At 47.8% G+C, this 16249-nt stretch overlaps 7 protein-coding genes across 7 annotated transcripts in view; 2 read left to right on the top strand and 5 right to left on the bottom strand.

The window, feature by feature from the left end:
- Positions 1-6410, bottom strand: part of LOC108600423 (mucin-19) — a 50056-nt gene extending 43646 nt beyond the window's left edge. Inside the window, exons 1-8 of the mRNA XM_017987787.2 lie at positions 6328-6410; positions 5639-5774; positions 5035-5123; positions 4843-4946; positions 4635-4787; positions 1674-4580; positions 890-1610; positions 71-833 (exon numbers count right to left, since the gene is read on the bottom strand). Of these exons, the coding sequence (XP_017843276.2) occupies positions 71-833; positions 890-1610; positions 1674-4580; positions 4635-4787; positions 4843-4946; positions 5035-5123; positions 5639-5710 (4809 nt within the window). The 5' untranslated portion in view covers positions 5711-5774; positions 6328-6410. The remainder of the gene's footprint in view (positions 1-70; positions 834-889; positions 1611-1673; positions 4581-4634; positions 4788-4842; positions 4947-5034; positions 5124-5638; positions 5775-6327) is intronic.
- Positions 6411-7663: 1253 nt separating this feature from the next.
- On the top strand, positions 7664-9118 carry LOC108598876 (transmembrane protein 19). Its single transcript, XM_017985636.2, has 2 exons — positions 7664-7925; positions 7988-9118. Exons 1-2 carry the CDS (start codon positions 7820-7822, stop codon positions 8869-8871), a joined length of 990 nt encoding a protein of 329 aa, XP_017841125.1. The 5' UTR covers positions 7664-7819; the 3' UTR covers positions 8872-9118.
- A 13-nt stretch (positions 9119-9131) lies between these two features.
- On the bottom strand, positions 9132-10182 carry LOC108598201 (ataxin-2 homolog). Its single transcript, XM_017984817.1, has 3 exons — positions 10110-10182; positions 9754-10054; positions 9132-9666 (listed from the first exon to the last, which is right to left on the bottom strand). The coding sequence occupies exons 1-3, from the start codon at positions 10180-10182 to the stop codon at positions 9132-9134; spliced, it is 909 nt and encodes a 302-aa protein (XP_017840306.1).
- A 725-nt stretch (positions 10183-10907) lies between these two features.
- Positions 10908-12334, bottom strand: LOC108598202. Its single transcript, XM_017984818.2, has 2 exons — positions 12311-12334; positions 10908-11870 (listed from the first exon to the last, which is right to left on the bottom strand). Exons 1-2 carry the CDS (start codon positions 12332-12334, stop codon positions 10908-10910), a joined length of 987 nt encoding a protein of 328 aa, XP_017840307.2.
- Positions 12335-13216: 882 nt separating this feature from the next.
- LOC108599253 (nucleolin) lies at positions 13217-14059 on the top strand. The gene is made up of 2 exons (XM_017986050.1): positions 13217-13296; positions 13357-14059. The coding sequence occupies exons 1-2, from the start codon at positions 13269-13271 to the stop codon at positions 14055-14057; spliced, it is 729 nt and encodes a 242-aa protein (XP_017841539.1). The 5' UTR covers positions 13217-13268; the 3' UTR covers positions 14058-14059.
- An 83-nt stretch (positions 14060-14142) lies between these two features.
- On the bottom strand, positions 14143-14968 carry LOC117134780. The gene is made up of 3 exons (XM_033293522.1): positions 14954-14968; positions 14820-14882; positions 14143-14445 (listed from the first exon to the last, which is right to left on the bottom strand). The coding sequence occupies exons 1-3, from the start codon at positions 14966-14968 to the stop codon at positions 14143-14145; spliced, it is 381 nt and encodes a 126-aa protein (XP_033149413.1).
- Positions 14969-15141: 173 nt separating this feature from the next.
- On the bottom strand, positions 15142-15969 carry LOC108598204. The gene is made up of 2 exons (XM_017984819.1): positions 15939-15969; positions 15142-15479 (listed from the first exon to the last, which is right to left on the bottom strand). Exons 1-2 carry the CDS (start codon positions 15967-15969, stop codon positions 15142-15144), a joined length of 369 nt encoding a protein of 122 aa, XP_017840308.1.
- Positions 15970-16249: the final 280 nt, after the last annotated feature.

Below are 16249 nucleotides of genomic sequence, written 5' to 3'. Positions count from 1 at the left end.
AATACAAGCAGGTTAGTGTTTAAGTTTATCGTTTGCTGTTTTTACTATTTTGCGACCCCCTCCCCATCTAGCATTTGCCATTGGACGGCGCCTTGGGGCGACAGATCTTGCTGCGCCCGTTCGCGCCATAGACAATGTTGCAGGAGAAGGTGAAGTAGCCGCAAGTGGAGGACTTGGTGTAGTATGTGGACTGGAAGTTCTTGTTCTCCTGTGGCGGATTCTTTGAGTTGTCCATGCTGCCCGTAATCGATTTGGTAACAGTCACAAAACTGTCCGGAGCACGTGGCTTATGCACGCCAGCAGCAGCAGTTGGCTTACCCTCCTCCTCCTCCTCCTCGGCACTAAGGCTTACCTTCTTATCGCTTTTGTGCAGCTCCAGCGCCTTGGTGTGGAACTTCTTTTCCACATTCACAGTGCCACGGAAGCCGCTGGGCACAGACTCCGTTGTGCTGCTGCGCTGCGCTGGGAAGCTATTCACGCGTCCATTCTGTTTCTGCACTACATTGTAAGGAGCAGAATTGGGATTGGCTACCACTGCCGTTTGCTTTTGCGTGGGCGATGCTTGTGTCAACGTCAGCGGTGCAGGCGCCTCATCTTTCGTCTTGGCGGCTTGCTCCATCTTGACGGGCTTCTCGCTGTAATAATCATCCTCATCGTACTCATCATAGGGCTCCTCATCATCGTCAGCATCGTTGCCATCGTCATTGCCCTGTGTCTGATCGAGTTTACCGTTCAGGCTCTTGTCGCTCTCCTCCTTGCTCGACTTGGTGGACTTAAGCTGTGGCTCCGCACTAGGAGGACCGCTATAAACAGCATCCACGCGATCTGTTACGCTGTAAGTAATAAAATATAAACAATTTGTTTTATTTAAATTGAAATTAATACTTACGCATTTGCAGCGTTGCCGAACTGACTGATGGTATTGAAGAGTTCACGATTCTGTTCACGATAGACGGCCACCTGCTCCTTTGTGCCTGAAGCGGATTGCGCTGCGCCATGATAGGAGACGCCAAAGCTGGATGTGCCATGGATCTGCGACTGACTCTGACCTGAGTGACTGCCCGATTGTGCGGAGGCCTGTCCGCCACCTGTAGTTGCGGGTGGATTATTGTCCTGACCAGGACGGAAGCCAATCTGTGCCTGTGATGATGTCTGACCAGGTCCGCTGGACTGTGCATCGGCCAAGCCGCCCTTGTCGTTCGCTTGCACCTCGCTCTGGCTCTGATGTATGATGCCACCGCTCTGGGATGAAGCCTTGGTGCCACCATCCTTGCCATTGAGTTGCACTTGCGCCTGCGATGTCGAGGGGCCGCCAGAGCCTTGGGACTGACTCATAGCGCCATCGGAATTTCCTGTTACTTGTGCACTGGCCGCACGATCCGCATCAGAGGTCATGGCGCTGGCACTGAAGGAGCTGCCGGCACTGTAGGTGCCCGACACTTGAGTCTTGGCTGTGCCGCCATTCTTCTTGCCCTGAGCGCTGGCGGATGCTTGTCCATCACCTAAAGCGGACTCTGCCTGTGAGAAGGCATCATCGACGCCGCCAGGCGCAACAACTCCAGATCCAGCGCCACCTGGCACCACAACTCCAGTTCCGGCACCACCTGCACCTAAAAGCGAATATAATAAAATTTACTTCACATGACAATAAACTAATCAACTAGACTAGTTACCTGGAACAACGCCGCCTTGTCCACCGATCGTATAGCGACCAGGAGCACCAGCCTGTCCACCGCCCAACTGACCAGCGCCAGGTCCATAACCACCCTGACCCATTCCGGGTTGACCAATAGCACCGCCAGCGCCAGGCCGTGCTCCTGTTTGAGGGCCGTAGCCTGTCTGACCACCGCCAATGCCTGGCTGTCCTCCAGCTCCCGTTTGTGGGCCATATCCCGTCTGACCACCGCCAATACCTGGCTGTCCTGCAGCTCCTGTTTGCGGTCCATATCCTGCTTGACCACCGCTAATACCTGGCTGTCCTCCAGCTCCTCTTTGAGGTCCATATCCTGTTTGACCACCGCTAATACCTGGCTGACCTCCAGCTCCTGTTTGTGGGCCATATACTGTTTGTGCACCGCCAATGCCTGGCTGTCCTCCAGCTCCTGGGCCATATCCAGTCTGAGCACCGCCAATACCAGGCTGTCCTCCAGCTCCTGTTTGTGGGCCATATCCCGTCTGACCACCGCCAATACCAGGCTGTCCTCCAGCTCCTGTTTGTGGGCCATAACCTGTCTGACCACCACCAATACCAGGCTGTCCTCCAGCTCCTGTTTGTGGGCCATATCCTGTCTGGGTACCGCCCATACCTGGACCATATCCTCCACCAGGCTGAGATCCATGCTGAGCACCTCCTCCAAGCTGTCCTCCTTGAGGGCCGTAACCGGGCTGAGTACCTCCAAATTGACCACCGGCAGTTTGCTGAGGACCGTATGCTGTTAGGCTTCCTGAACCAGGACCGCCACCTGTACCTGGGTGAGTCTGTCCTCCGAATCCTGTTTGAGGGCCATATCCAGTTTGAGCTCCTCCCATTCCAGGTCGTGAGCCAGTTGGTGGCGCTATATTAGCGTCACTTAATCTGGCTCCAGTCTGGATGACTCCAGGTTGGTAGCCCAGTTCCATTCCAGTTTGCCCTCCACTAACAGGCTGTGTTCCGTATCCTGTCTGACCTCCTGCTCCGGGCTGTCCTCCAGGGTGTCCTGCGGCTCCTGTTTGAGGGCCATATCCTGGCTGATAACTTCCTGCTCCAGGCTGTGTTCCGTAACCTGGTTGTTCACCAGTTTGTGGTCCGTATCCAGTCTGGAAGCCGGGCTGTCCTCCAGTTTGTGTTCCAAAACCAGGCTGAACTCCTCCTGCTCCGGGTTGTCCTGTCTGAGTGCCATATCCTGGTTGGAAGCCTCCCATTCCCTGTTGTCCTCCGTAACCAGGCTGTCCGCCAGTTTGCGGTCCGTAGCCTGTCTGAGAGCCGCCAGCACCAGGCTGTCCTCCAGCTCCAGATTGTGGGCCATATCCAGACTGGAAGCCAGACTGTCCTCCTGTTGTGGGCTGAGTTCCATAACCTGGGTGTCCTCCAGTTTGTGTTCCAAAACCAGGTTGAACTCCTCCAGCTCCGGGTTGACCTGTCTGAGTGCCATATCCTGGTTGGAAGCCTCCCATTCCCTGTTGTCCTCCGTAACCAGGCTGTCCGCCAGTTTGCGGCCCGTAGCCTGTCTGAGAGCCGCCGGCACCAGGCTGTCCTCCAGCTCCTGATTGTGGGCCATACCCAGTCTGGAAGCCAGGCTGTCCTCCAGCTTGTGGTCCAAAACCTGGTTGAACTCCTCCTGTTCCTGGCTGTCCTGTTTGAGTGCCGTATCCCGGTTGGAAACCTCCCATTCCAGGCTGTCCTCCAGCCTGTCCCCCATATCCTTGCTGAGCACCGCCTGTTCCTCCTGCTTGAGGGCCATATCCCATTCCAGGCTGTCCTCGGGTTGTAGGCTGAGTTCCATAACCTGGCTGTCCTCCGGTTTGTGTACCAAAACCAGGTTGGACTCCTCCTGCTCCTGGCTGTCCTCCTTGAGTCCCGTATCCCGGTTGGAAACCTCCCATTCCAGGTTGTCCTCCAGTTGTAGGCTGTGTTCCGTATCCTGCTTGACCTCCTCCTAGTCCAGGCTGTCCTCCAGTTTGTCCACCGTATCCCGGCTGAGTACCGCCAGTTCCTGGCTGTCCTGCAAGTCCGGCTTGGCTTCCAAATCCAGGTTGACCGCCTCGAATGCCGGGTTGCCCTGCTTGTCCACCGCCTACGCCGGGCTGGGTTCCAAATCCGGGCTGACCGCCTCCAATGCCGGGTTGTCCTACTTGTCCACCGCTTACACCGGGCTGGGTTCCAAATCCGGGTTGACCGCCTCCAATGCCGGGTTGTCCTGCTTGTCCACCGCTTACGCCGGGCTGGGTTCCAAGTCCGGGTTGACCGCCTCCAATGCCGGGTTGTCCTGCTTGTCCACCGCTTACGCCGGGCTGGGTTCCAAATCCGGGTTGACCGCCTCCAATGCCGGGTTGTCCTGCTTGTCCACCGCTAACACCAGGCTGCCCTGCAACTCCGCCTTGGGTTCCAAATCCGGGCTGACCGCCACCTGGGCCAGGTTGTCCTCCTTGGCTACCGCTTACGCCGGGTTGTCCTGCAACTCCGGGTTGGGTTCCGAATCCAGGCTGACCTCCCGCGATGCCAGGCTGTCCTGCTTGTCCACCGCTTACGCCAGGCTGTGCTCCACCACCCATTTGTGAGCCCCCAGCTCCAGGCTGTCCTCCGCGGCCCTGTAGACCATCGTGTCCTTGCTGAGATCCGAATCCAGGCTGAGCACCTCCCATTCCTGGCTGTTGTCCATCAGTAACAGGCTGACCTCCAGCTCCAGCGCCAAGACCACCTTGGTCTCCGCGTCCTCCAGGCTGTCCACCAATTCCTCCTTGTGATCCCATGCCAGGTCCAAAACCAGTCTGAGACCCAGGCTGTGGTCCATAGCCTGGTGCTGCACCAATAACTCCTTGTTGAGGACCTCCCATACCTGGATGGACGCCACCTCCCATACCTGCATGAGCGCCAGCACCACCTGTTTGGGAAAATATAAGTAAATATTCCTGATCTATATAAGTATAATACGCACCAGGTAGACTTATAATAGCATCGGGTCTGCCGGCATAGTCTGGCCCAAGTGGTGCTCCACCAGCGCCAGGGTAATCAGTTTGGTATCCTGAACAGCCGCTGCAATCTCCCGCAGAAAATTGACTTTGGGCTTGACCCATGCCGTGGGAACCAGCTAAATGAATGAATCATTAGTTTCGATCCTAGTAAGCTTGTTGGGAATAACATACAAACTGTTGAACGCGAGCCTCCCTCTGTGGCTTCAGCCTCGGCCTTGCCATCCTCCTCGGGTTTTCCAAAATTTAAGTACTGAGACTGCGTTTGACCACGCATACTGCAGAGAAATGAGAGGAAGAGAAAGAGAGAGAGAGAGAGAGCGCTGTAGATAGAACGTTTTGTTTTGAACCTTTAGTTATACTCACTAGCCTCTGCCGCCGCTTCGTTTAGTTCGGTCTAATTCAGTCAGTGGAGTAAGCTCAGCATCAGCATCGTTATTGCCAGATGCTTGATCCTGAAAATAGCATGGAGTATAGATTAAATTAAAGCCTCTATTTTATAGGATCATGACTCTAAGGACACAATTTTTAATAATAAATTACTTTGGGGTGCCATAAAATTTAGAAATCAGCGTCTAGCTGGTTTTCCCCTTCGGTTTATTTTTAAACATTTTTTATAAATGGAAACAACTCTTTGACTTATATTCGAAACAATAAAATCTGTCTAGGTTAGAGAGATTTCAGACTGAAATCTATAGAGAGCACCACTTATTTTTTTGATAGACTTAGAATTATTTTACTCTATATACTAATCAATATATTCAAGGCTAATGTCAGCTTTATCGCTGCCCTCATTTCAATTTCTAAAACTGACCTTGGTCACAAGCTTCTAATAATGAATGGTCTTATCTCGGCACAAATAGGGCCGAGATCATTCTCATTGAACTATTTGTAATACACACACACACACTCCCACAAATATAGCAATTTGAAACTTAGCTGTCAGAAATTATGAATGTTGGACACTTACTATGGCTGCTCCATTTGTGTATGCTACGATCAGCACCAAGCCGAACAGCAGGCCCCAGCGAAAGGGCAACATTTTAATAAATCCAATTTGAATCCAAATGGAAACGCGTGCTCGAAGTGTTCACACAAGCAGCAAACTGTGAAATTAAATTGAAATTGTATTATCAACACAGTTGCTTGATTAGTAGTTCGCGCATCTCAGGCAGCTTCTTGGCGAGTCTGTCACAAGGGGTTATCGCTATCACTAAAGACACTTTTTTATTTAATGGAACGAACGCATACACAGATGCCAAAAATGGAAAAACGCGTATGGCAAGCAAAACTATTTTGCGTTCTTGAGCTCAATATTAGTTTTAGAAATTACGTAATCACATAAAGTTTGAGGATACAGTTATTGTTAAGGAGACATGTGCTGATTTAATGTTGTTTTTGTTTATGTTACAGTATGTAGTAACATTTAAATAAATTTAGTATTTATTTATTCACTTCCATTGTAGGCTCTTTAGAATTTGTAGCTATTGTATTTATGCACTTTGAACTCTTTAACCAATTTCACTATTTATTACAAAAATTACATTTATATTTCAATATCTTCACTTTGTTATATATTGTTATATATGTTTGTTTATCTTTTGATAATCTCACAAGTCCTTGACTCGTATCTTATGGACATATCATATATTCACATACTAAGTACTTCGCCTGGCGTTTAGGATTCAAATTTAAGTTCCGATCTGCTTCCGAACGCAACAACTGCTGGATTGCGAATAACGTAACGTTGTCGGAGCATGAAAATCAAAAGTTCTCGAGCTCTGGACTCCAATACACACACACACACACACATGCGAAGCGAAGCAATTTCAATACATTTACATTTGCATGTGGCCAGCATGAATATTTATGTAGGATTCACAGACAGACAGACTCACACACACGCCCCTTATCGCCAAAGTGTACGGCGTACAGAGACAAACCACTTAGAGCTCTGCTTAGTTGTGGTTGTGGCTGTGGCGCGTCGCCAGCGCCATTCATTTGCGTCTATGTCTATTAAGCATAACACATATCAACACTTTGATCGTGTCAATCGATCACTTGGCTTGGGGCGCACCATTGCATGCGCTCCATTGAGTTACAACATCGTCCGGTCTCGGGCCCGGTCCGGGGGCGGAGTAGACTTTTGACCCATTTTAGGGAAATATGCTGCCATTTATTAGCATATAAAGATACGCAATTGTGTATCTCTTTTAAATACTTTCCGGTCGCACTGGCACTCAATTCTCTTCATCGTCGCCCAAGTGTCCCCCAAGGGCCGGCTAATTAAATATGCATGTAATTCCATTTGTCTCTTGCTTTTGGTGTTGCAACCCTCACTTAGGGCACAAGTTTGTTTTGAATTCTTAGAACTATGTACATATGTTTTGGCGGAAGCAATTTGCACTTGATAACCTCTATGCCTCCTGGCGGAATCGTCACAGCTATTTATAGTGCGAGCAGTAGGGCTCTCTGGTTAGCTAAATGCTAGAGTCGGTTCCATCAATGGTATCAGGCGCTTTGTGATTGAAATTTATTCGTCTATTGAACTATGAGCGCTCTTGTGTGCGAGTAAACATAATTCTAAAGGCTGAGAGTGTTTCAAGGCTAGCAATATTTTTAATTAAAACGTGCTCGGACAGCAAGACCAACCTAATTTGATAAGATCTGAAGCTAACTTTTCATTTATAACAAATTGCCTACAGGCCTAAGGCTATTCAAATAAATTTGCATGCATCCAAGAAAAAGGCAAGCGAATCTATTGGGAGCATCTGTAAATGAAAATTGAATTTTTTTTAGTCAATTAAAAATTAAATTGTTTTTATGACCCTGGATGTGAAATATCCTGAGCGAAGTAAAAGTAGATTGAACTAAGAGTTAAACTAGCAGAATATACATGACATGTAATTAAATATGTTTTTATATTTCAAAGCATTTTAAATTTAGCATAAGCTGTCTGTGCTTCATTTCAAACTTAGCGCGCTTGTCTGACTTTACTTTATTACGTCTGGCCACACTGTTTTGAATTTGCTGCGATAACCTATCGATTTTCAAACAGCTGTCGCAGCATTGCCATACTGAAATTCATATTAGACCGCTTTCACATTTTGTTTACATTATAAAACTATTATTTCAAAAGCAACGCAGCACAATGGACTGGATGCCGGTATTATTATGTGGACTATCGGTGCCTATATCGCTGTTCATGTGGCTGGGCAACGTGGCATTCTCAAAATTCTGGAGCAACGGCCATGAAGGTAATTTAATATTTTGTTTTGCCTTTATCAGTACAAACTGCAGCTAGAATGTTTATTTATAGAATTGCAAGTGATTTCACCTGCCCGCTGGCTCTTCTCCACATTGGCACCGCTGGCCTTGATGCTAGTGGCGCTGCGTCGGCGTTCCGTAAACAAATCCGGCGCGGTGTTAGGCATAATTGTTGCCTTTGCGCTGTCCATAGCAAGTCATCCGTTCTTTGCCAGCCTGGTGGTGTTCTTCTTCAGCTCGTCGCGTGCTACCAAATTCCGTGCGCACTCGAAGCGCAAATTCGAGCATGACTTCAAGGAAGGCGAAGGACAACGCAATTGGGTGCAGGTGCTATGCAATGGCGGCATGGCTACGCAGCTGGCGCTGCTCTATTTGCTGGACTGCGGCAGTGGCGAGCGTGCCATAGACTTTGCCAGGGAGTATCGCTCCAGCTGGCTGGGCATAGCGGTCATGAGCTCCTTTGCCTGCTGCAACGGCGACACCTGGAGCAGTGAACTGGGCAGCGTGCTCTCCAGCAAGGATCCCATTTCGATTATAAGCTGGCGTCGTGTGCCGCGTGGCACAAATGGCGGCATTTCCCTCATAGGCGTGCTGGTGAGTCTGCTAGGCGGCCTGCTAGTGGGACTGGGCTACTTCGTCACGGTGCGTTACACCATTGATGCCAAGATGCTGCTGGTAAGTCCACCACAGTGGCCTATTATACTGTACGGTGGGTTGGCTGGACTCTTTGGCTCGCTGCTGGACTCAGTGCTGGGCGGTTTGCTGCAGTTTTCGGGCATCAATGAGCAGGGCAAGATTGTCGATGCGCCGGGCAAGGGTGTGCGCCATGTCAGCGGCCTGCGCATTCTGGACAATCACAGCGTCAATCTGATATCCAGCATAGTTATGGGCGTCACTATGCCGCTGCTGGCGCAAAAGTTTTGGCCCATGCGCTGAGCCCAGCTTAGACTTCTTAATAGATTCCTATTTTTGTACTGCTTCCAAGCTAAAAGCGAGGGCGTTTTATTGTACGGACTTTGATGTATCTAATGCAAACGATAGACTCGACGACAACGAATAGAACAAATGCACTGTTAACTCTACTTACAGCTAGCGCCTAAGTGAATTCCATGTTTTAATGTTATTGCAGCTACTAAATGTTTACTTAAACACGAGCACTATTGTGTTCGCCTAAATAAATGTCAACTAACTCTTAACTAATCTCTAGGCACTTTGCTGAGCTTCAGCAGCTTTTGCATTTCTCTGCTGCGCAGCAAGTTGCTGGACAAAGCGCGTAGCGCTTCCTGATTGGAAATGGGCAGCGCCTGCAGCGGCTTGGCATAGCCTATGGAGAACTTGATCATGAGATCGCCAATGGGTGAGTTGACAAACTGTGAACCAGTTGATATGGTTTTGAAAATAATGCGTCGCTTTTGTTGCAGCACATGCGGATCATGAGGCGAGCTGCTCAGTGTGCTGCTTGGCTTGACAGTAGTTGGAGTTGGTGTTGCTGTTGTGGTGCTGCTGAGCGGCGTTGTGCTGCTTGTGGTGACGTTTCTGTGCTGCGTTGTTCTGGGTAAGGCTGTGGTGCTGCGTCGCCTGGACGGCCGATTGGGGCTGTTGCGCTGATTGCTGCTGGTGCTGGGTGCGCTGGTGCTGGTGCTTGTCGTTGTAGCTGCATCTGCTGGCTTAAGCTGTGGCTGCTGATAGCCTAAGGCGGGCAGCTCTTCCTCTGGCGTTAGCGCATCGGGTCTGTTATAGCCCGAAGCTGCTTCCATTGACTCTTCTTCATAATCTTCATCTGCTGCAGCCACGCTGCTGCTTATAAACTGCGGCTTCTGCGGCGCTGGCTGCCGCTTGCTCTTGTCATCTTTGTAGAGCGCTACATCGGGCGCTGTATTGGCCAGCACTTGCTCCATTTGCTTTTGCAGTATTTCATAGAGCGGCGCATTCTGTTCATCGTCCACCAGCTCCACAGGCTCGTTGGGCACAAACTGATTGTTCACATAAGCGCTGCGTCCATCCAAGTCTTCCTCTTCAGCCAGTAGCTCATCCTGCGGCTCAATGCGTGCGCGTGCTTCTACTCCTAAGTCTTGCTGCACTGCCTCCAGTGTCGTTTCAGTAGGCGCTGCTTGTTTTTCTATAACTAAGCAGCAATTTTATTTAAGTTTCAATACTCCGCTTGCTGCGCTTACCTTGAACCAACAGCAACAACAACAGCAGCAACTGCCAGCTGTAGTTTCTAACTCTTTGTCTTCTTTCCAGCATGACGGACTTGAAGCTTCTGTGCGTCTTGGATACATTTGTTGCATCTTTTATAGGCTGCAGCAACCTGTTGCAACCCACACACCAAAATTATAAACAGGGTTAGTGCTTAGATTTTTACGATTGCTGCTGCCCTATTGAAAATCTGTTTATCTATCTGCCGCTGTCAATCAGCTAAAGAATATAACTGTTTATGTCGCGCTATATAGATGCTGATAATGGCTTGAGCCAAGCCCTTAATGCATTTGTTTGGCTTTTGTTCTCTAGGGAGTCGTTAATAGCGCCCACATTTCCACTACATAAAATAATAGAAATTTAAATATATACCATTTATTTTATATTGCATAGACATATAGACAGACAGACAGTTGATGTTGAGTCTGAAAATATTCCACAAAATTTGATGAAACTACCAGAAGTTTTTTTGGGAAAGTTTTATGCGAGAACATTTATGATATATGATTTATCTATATTCCATTTAAAAGATCTTTCATTGCATCAAATAATTCTAACTAAGTTTTATTAAGTAACTTATATTTGGACATACTAAGTCCTTAATCCTCATACCCATTTTCTAAGACTAATTTTGGAACTCTTCACACATCTAAGCGCAGCTGCTGCTCTGCCAAGAACTCGGATTCAAAATAATGCCAACCAAATGTGTTTTAAATTATAGAATTTATTTTTATTAATAGATCATTGTTGCTTATTTCGCTATTGTGCTTAGCCTAAGCAGTTGCATATTTGAGTTTATCCTTGTCAGCCTTTTCAGTTTGCATAGGAATGGGCGCTGCAGCCACAACGGGAATCTTGCTGACGCCACCAGCAAGCAAAGCGGGCAGAGCTTGCATTGGCATGGGTGCAACTGTTGGAGTAGGAGTAGGCACAGGTTTCACTTGCTTAATGTGCGCCACGCCTGTTTTCATGGGCATGGGCGGCAGCGCTATAGCTGGCACTGGAATCTCCATGGGCTTGCTGGGCAAAGGCAGCACAATGGGCTCTACTTTCTCCACTTTTTGCTTCTCCTCGCTGCTTTCGGCGCTCTGCTCTTTGTCTGGCTTCTGCTTATCAGCAGCTGTAGCCTTGTCGCTGTAGTAGGGCGATGACTTGAACTTCTTGTCGGTGTAGGCGGTTTCCTTGGGATAAGTTTGCTGGCATTGCGCATAGGGCAGCTCAGTCCAGAGGCCATGCGTGCGGCACTTGGCCACATTGAGCTTGCACTTGTTGTAGAACACAGCCACCTCGTTGGGCGTCTGGCCACAGATGGGCTCGTAGCCCTCGCTGCAGTCGTCGTCGCACAGGTAGCCCTCGCTTAGAGCCAGCGCTGGGCTGTTAATGGCAGCGGAATTGCCAAACTGCTGGCAATTGGCTTTGTCGGCGCAGCTGAACCAGGCAATGGGTATGGCCAGGTAGGGTGGACAGCTGCGCTTGCCCTCGGCGCCCTTCGCTGGCGAGTAGGTACGCTTGACATAGTAGCCATGCTCCTCGGTGGCCACCTGCGTGTTGCTACCTGCGCCAAAGTCCGACGAGCTGGACCACTTAGTCTTCGTTTTATGCGCATGATCCTCGCCCTTGTGCTTGCGGCGCTTTGCCTGCAGCCCCTCGGCCTGCAACAGCAGCAAGGCAGCCACTGCCCAAAAAAGGGTCAAAGTACAGTAAACAGTGCATAAGAAGTTTCTAATGCGACTTACCTGCTAGTACAATTGCTTGGTAGCTTCTCATCTTAGACTTGAACTTGATCTTAACAGCTGCTCGCTTGGAAAGCAACTGATTGTTGCACTCTATGTGTGGCAGCTTAAGTAACTCCCAAGCCACACGCCACGGGGAATTCTTTTTCTTTCCTTTACCGGTTTTTACGCTTGGTAATCTTCAAAAGCTGTTCTGCCCACTTCGGCTGCTGCTGCTGCTGCGACGCTTTGAAAGTATATTTTGTGTTTTTTTGGTGAAATTTTTTATGCAAACTCATGTGGTCTTCATTTATCAGCAATGTATACCCTTATGCCTGCATTGGCCGATAGCCATCTAGAATGTCTTTTGAGCTGCGGGCTGGAACTGGTTGGCTGTTTCACACCTTGGCTCAAAGCTTGCTTAAGCCGGTTCCCTCAAATTTGGGTCAATCTGAAAGGTTTACTGATCTCGTTTTGCCGCTTACCATTCTGGCTCGTCTTGGTCTCCAGCGTAGTCGTCCATCAACCAATCAATGCTTGTTAACTTTAGCCTAGCAGCTTGGCTATTGTTCAAGCGCTCAAGCAATTTGTTAAACAAACAAAGCGCTATGAACTACAATTTGTTACACTTTTTCCAAAGTATTACTTTGCTTAATCAGCATTATCTTTAATTAATTAGTTTACAGCAGTGAAAATTTGCAGATCAATTTAAAGTGCTACTAAGAATTGTTTATTATTTGCAATTGCTTTCACCAACAAAGTCAACAATGATTCACCAATTCAGCATTAACTGCTTAGTTTGATTTTCAAGTTAGGCGCTTATGGAAAAATTTGGTTTAAAAATTTTCAATAATGCATTAGAAAGTTTAGCTTGAAATATATATTATGCATATAAGCAACAACAGCTGTTGTTGTTGTTGTTGAATCAATAGTTTGTAATTATGACATAATTAGGCTCGCAGAGCAATGACTGATGAACAAGTAGAAACTCTCGAGCTGGAAGTTGAGCTTATTTACATATTTTGTTTAGTCGTAACACCCGCTACAAGTCTGTTAATGTGCAAGTCAAACAAGACAGAGCGTGCGAGCGAGAGAGACCTGGGAAGGGAGATTTATGAAAGAAGTGACCAGAAACTGAATTTTTGAATAAATGATTTCGGTTTCTTTTGTTGGCGACGTAAACAAAAGTCGCTACGTAAAAAGAAAGATTCCAAAAAAAGTAAGAGAGAGAGAGAGAGAGAGAGACCTGGCCTGGCTCGTGGCTGCATGTTTACTTTCATTTTGGGTTACAAAGCCATGGAACGCGGCCTGGCTATAAAAAGCGAAAGCAAAGCGCTGGATTCGCTCATAAAGACCGCAAAACTGCAAAAGTCAACTGTGGCTCACAACGCCAGACCAAAGCATAAGGATTAACACACAAACATGGTGAAGCACATTTATCTAACACTAGGTAAGTTCACAAACTACAAGCTCAAGCGCACAGTGTCTCAAAATCCATTCACACACACAGCTGCTTTGCTTTGCTTGGCGCTTGCTGTCAGCGCTGCGCCTGTTTCGGATCTGGTGGATGCTGCTGACTTTCCATACTCACGCAAAGTGGCTGCAGCACAGGCAGTTGACTCTAGCATGGATAGCGATGAGCTGACGGCGCAGAAGCAGTCCAATGACTCTGCTGAGGATGATGATGATGAAGACGAGGCGGAGGACGATGACGACGATGATGATGATGATTCGTTTATACGCAGACGTCGTGAGGCAGTTGAAGAGCCCGCCAAAATGGAGCAGCAGCCTGCTAAGGTGGAAGAGCAGCCTGCCAAGCAGTCAGAGAAAGAGGAAGCTGCAACTGAAACTGCGCCCACTGCTGCTGTCAGCTCCACCACCCGCAAGCCTGTCCTCGTGCTCATACATGATGCTCTACAAAAGGTCACCACCAAGCTGCCCACGGATCAGGTGGCCAACAATGCGCTGCATTACTTCCAGCTGTTTGAGCATTTCATACAGCAAACCATTGAGCAGGTCATTGATGCTGCCGACGAGGATGAGGATGAGCCAGCAGCGGGCGTTACCGCGCTGCCTGCAACTGAAAGCGCTGACAAGCAGCCAGAGCCAGCAGCTGAACTGCCTGCACCAGTCATCGAAACTAGCGAGCAGCCAGCAGCCCCAGCTGTTGAGCCAGTCGCTGCTCCAGCTGCTGCCAGCAATGCAGTCTAAGTCTAACTCTCGTCTTCAATTATTTATTGTCACTATTTATTGCTTTAGTTGTAAAATTCACATAAAATTTGTTGCTATTTAATATTCAATTGCTTGCTGCTGTTGCATTTGTCTTCAACGTGCTGCTGGCCATTGGCTCCTCAATCGCCTCGATCTGTGATGCAATGGGACTGCGATGGCGATTGCTGCTGCGTCGCTTTGCAGGCTCCAGCAGGCGATTGAAATGCGAGTTGGGTGACTTGGTCGATTGCTTTCTTCGCATTGCAGCCGAGCGAAACTTCTGATCGCCAATGGTGAGTCTAATGGGCGTTAGCTTGGAGGTGTTGATATAGATGGGTATGGTGATGTAGATGGGAGCGCTGCCAGGCAAGTCGGACTCTGATTGTTGCTAAAGTAGAGAGAGATTGAGTTTGAGCGACAATTTGAAGATTAGCCCATTTTTTGTTCACATATTTAAGCTAAGCTAATCCTTCAAAGTCTTTTTAGTTAGTTTGAAGGATTAGCTTAGCTTAAATAAGTGAACATAGCTTCCAAAAAATTAGCTAATCTTAAATATGACTAATTGTTTTCTTTTTTAGTTAATTGTTGTTTCTACTAGTATTCGATTCTTTGTTGAATTTAATTGTGAAAATTATTGGTGGCAAGATCCATTTAAAGTTTCCTAATCTACCAAGTTGCTTACTCTAAATTTTTCCACATTTTGTGCTTGAAGAATTTGCTTATTGTTTTTAGTCTAGAACATTCTAGAGCTGCGTCTCTTACCTCTTGCTTAACGCTGGACTCTGCCACTGGCAGCGGCTTGGACTCATTAAACTCTTTACGATCCTGCGTCACAGTCAAGTTGGCCAAGTTAATTGTATAGGCCTCAAGCAGCTCTAAGCGTTTAGTGGGCGCACTGTCAGCTGTGGCATTTGCCACGTGCAACGTTTGAGCCACTTCAAGCTCTGTGGGCGCACTCAACACGCAGCCGATGAGCGCAACTATAAAAAGGAATAACAAATTATTGCTCCTTATTGTTGTTATATTTTATTGTATAAAATATTACAGCCTAGCTTATAAACTAAAATTAATATATGTATGTAGACTAAAGCGCAGTGCGTTTGCCATTGAGCACGACATCGGTTAGGCCCAGCTGCTGGAACTGCTCGAGACGCTGCACCTGATTGCAGAGACGCTTCTTGAACTGCACCTCGCGGCTGAGCATCTTCAGATCATCCACGCTGCACATTTTGTTGCAATTGCCAATGTTCTTGGCTATGAGCTCGGCTGTAAGCATAATCTTGGCTCTGGATAGTCGCAGATAGGAGTAGTCCGTGTTGGCGCGTCGCAGCTCCTGGCGATAGAGAAACAGCTGATAGCCAAAACTTATGTGTGAGGACTTGCGTCGCAGTCGCTTGGCGTGTTTTTTAAGCTTTGTCTTCACTTTGTTTTGTTTGTTTAGCAGCTTCTGCTGCTTCTTTTCCGATTTGTATTTGAATTTATCGCTGCTCATGCTTAGATCCTGGCGTGCCAAGTAAACTCAAGTGAATGTGCATGCAGCGCAGTCTGCTCGATGCTTTTAAACAGGCAACAGGTAGTCAGTGCCGGCTTACCAGGTAGGCTTAGCTCATTAGGCCAACTCCATGTGCATAATTTTCAGTTCGTTCATTTGCCTTGCGGGTTTTTCCGCGTTTTCCATTTATGGCTTTATGACTGGGAGTCACAGGACCCTAAGCCCGCAATTAGTTAGCGCCGAGACGCATTTGGCGTTTTTATCTTGGGTTTGGGTTTTTGGGCTACGCTTCTGGGAACTACCTAGTGGCTTCTGGCAAACTCACCTGGCTGTTAACCTTGTCCCCAGTTATTGCTAACTAAGTTCACTAGATTTTTTAGCTAACGCACCTTGATACAGCAATACCAACGACAGTCTCATCTTAACGCTTTTTAATACTAAAAACATGCTGCTCACTTCGTTTGGCATTTATACTGCGGGCTTAGAAAATTTCACTCGCCTTTGGGCCATTTGCATATTAATTTCCGCTTGAGAGCAGCAAAGTCTATGTAAATTTGGTTTAAAAAGTTAAACAAGCGTCTTTATTGATTTCGTATTTGAATTGCTGTGGAACGTTCGCATAAATAATGATGATGCGCCAATTCTTTTTAGTTCATTTCAAGCATTTCATTTCTATATTGTGTGCGCTCCTCTCCGCTCT

The sequence above is a fragment of the Drosophila busckii genome, chromosome 3L (assembly GCF_011750605.1).
Source record: "Drosophila busckii strain San Diego stock center, stock number 13000-0081.31 chromosome 3L, ASM1175060v1, whole genome shotgun sequence".
NCBI classification, from domain to species: domain Eukaryota; kingdom Metazoa; phylum Arthropoda; class Insecta; order Diptera; family Drosophilidae; genus Drosophila; species Drosophila busckii.
The sequence above is the reverse complement of the archived record's forward strand: the minus strand, read 5'-3'. Positions and strand labels throughout refer to the sequence as shown.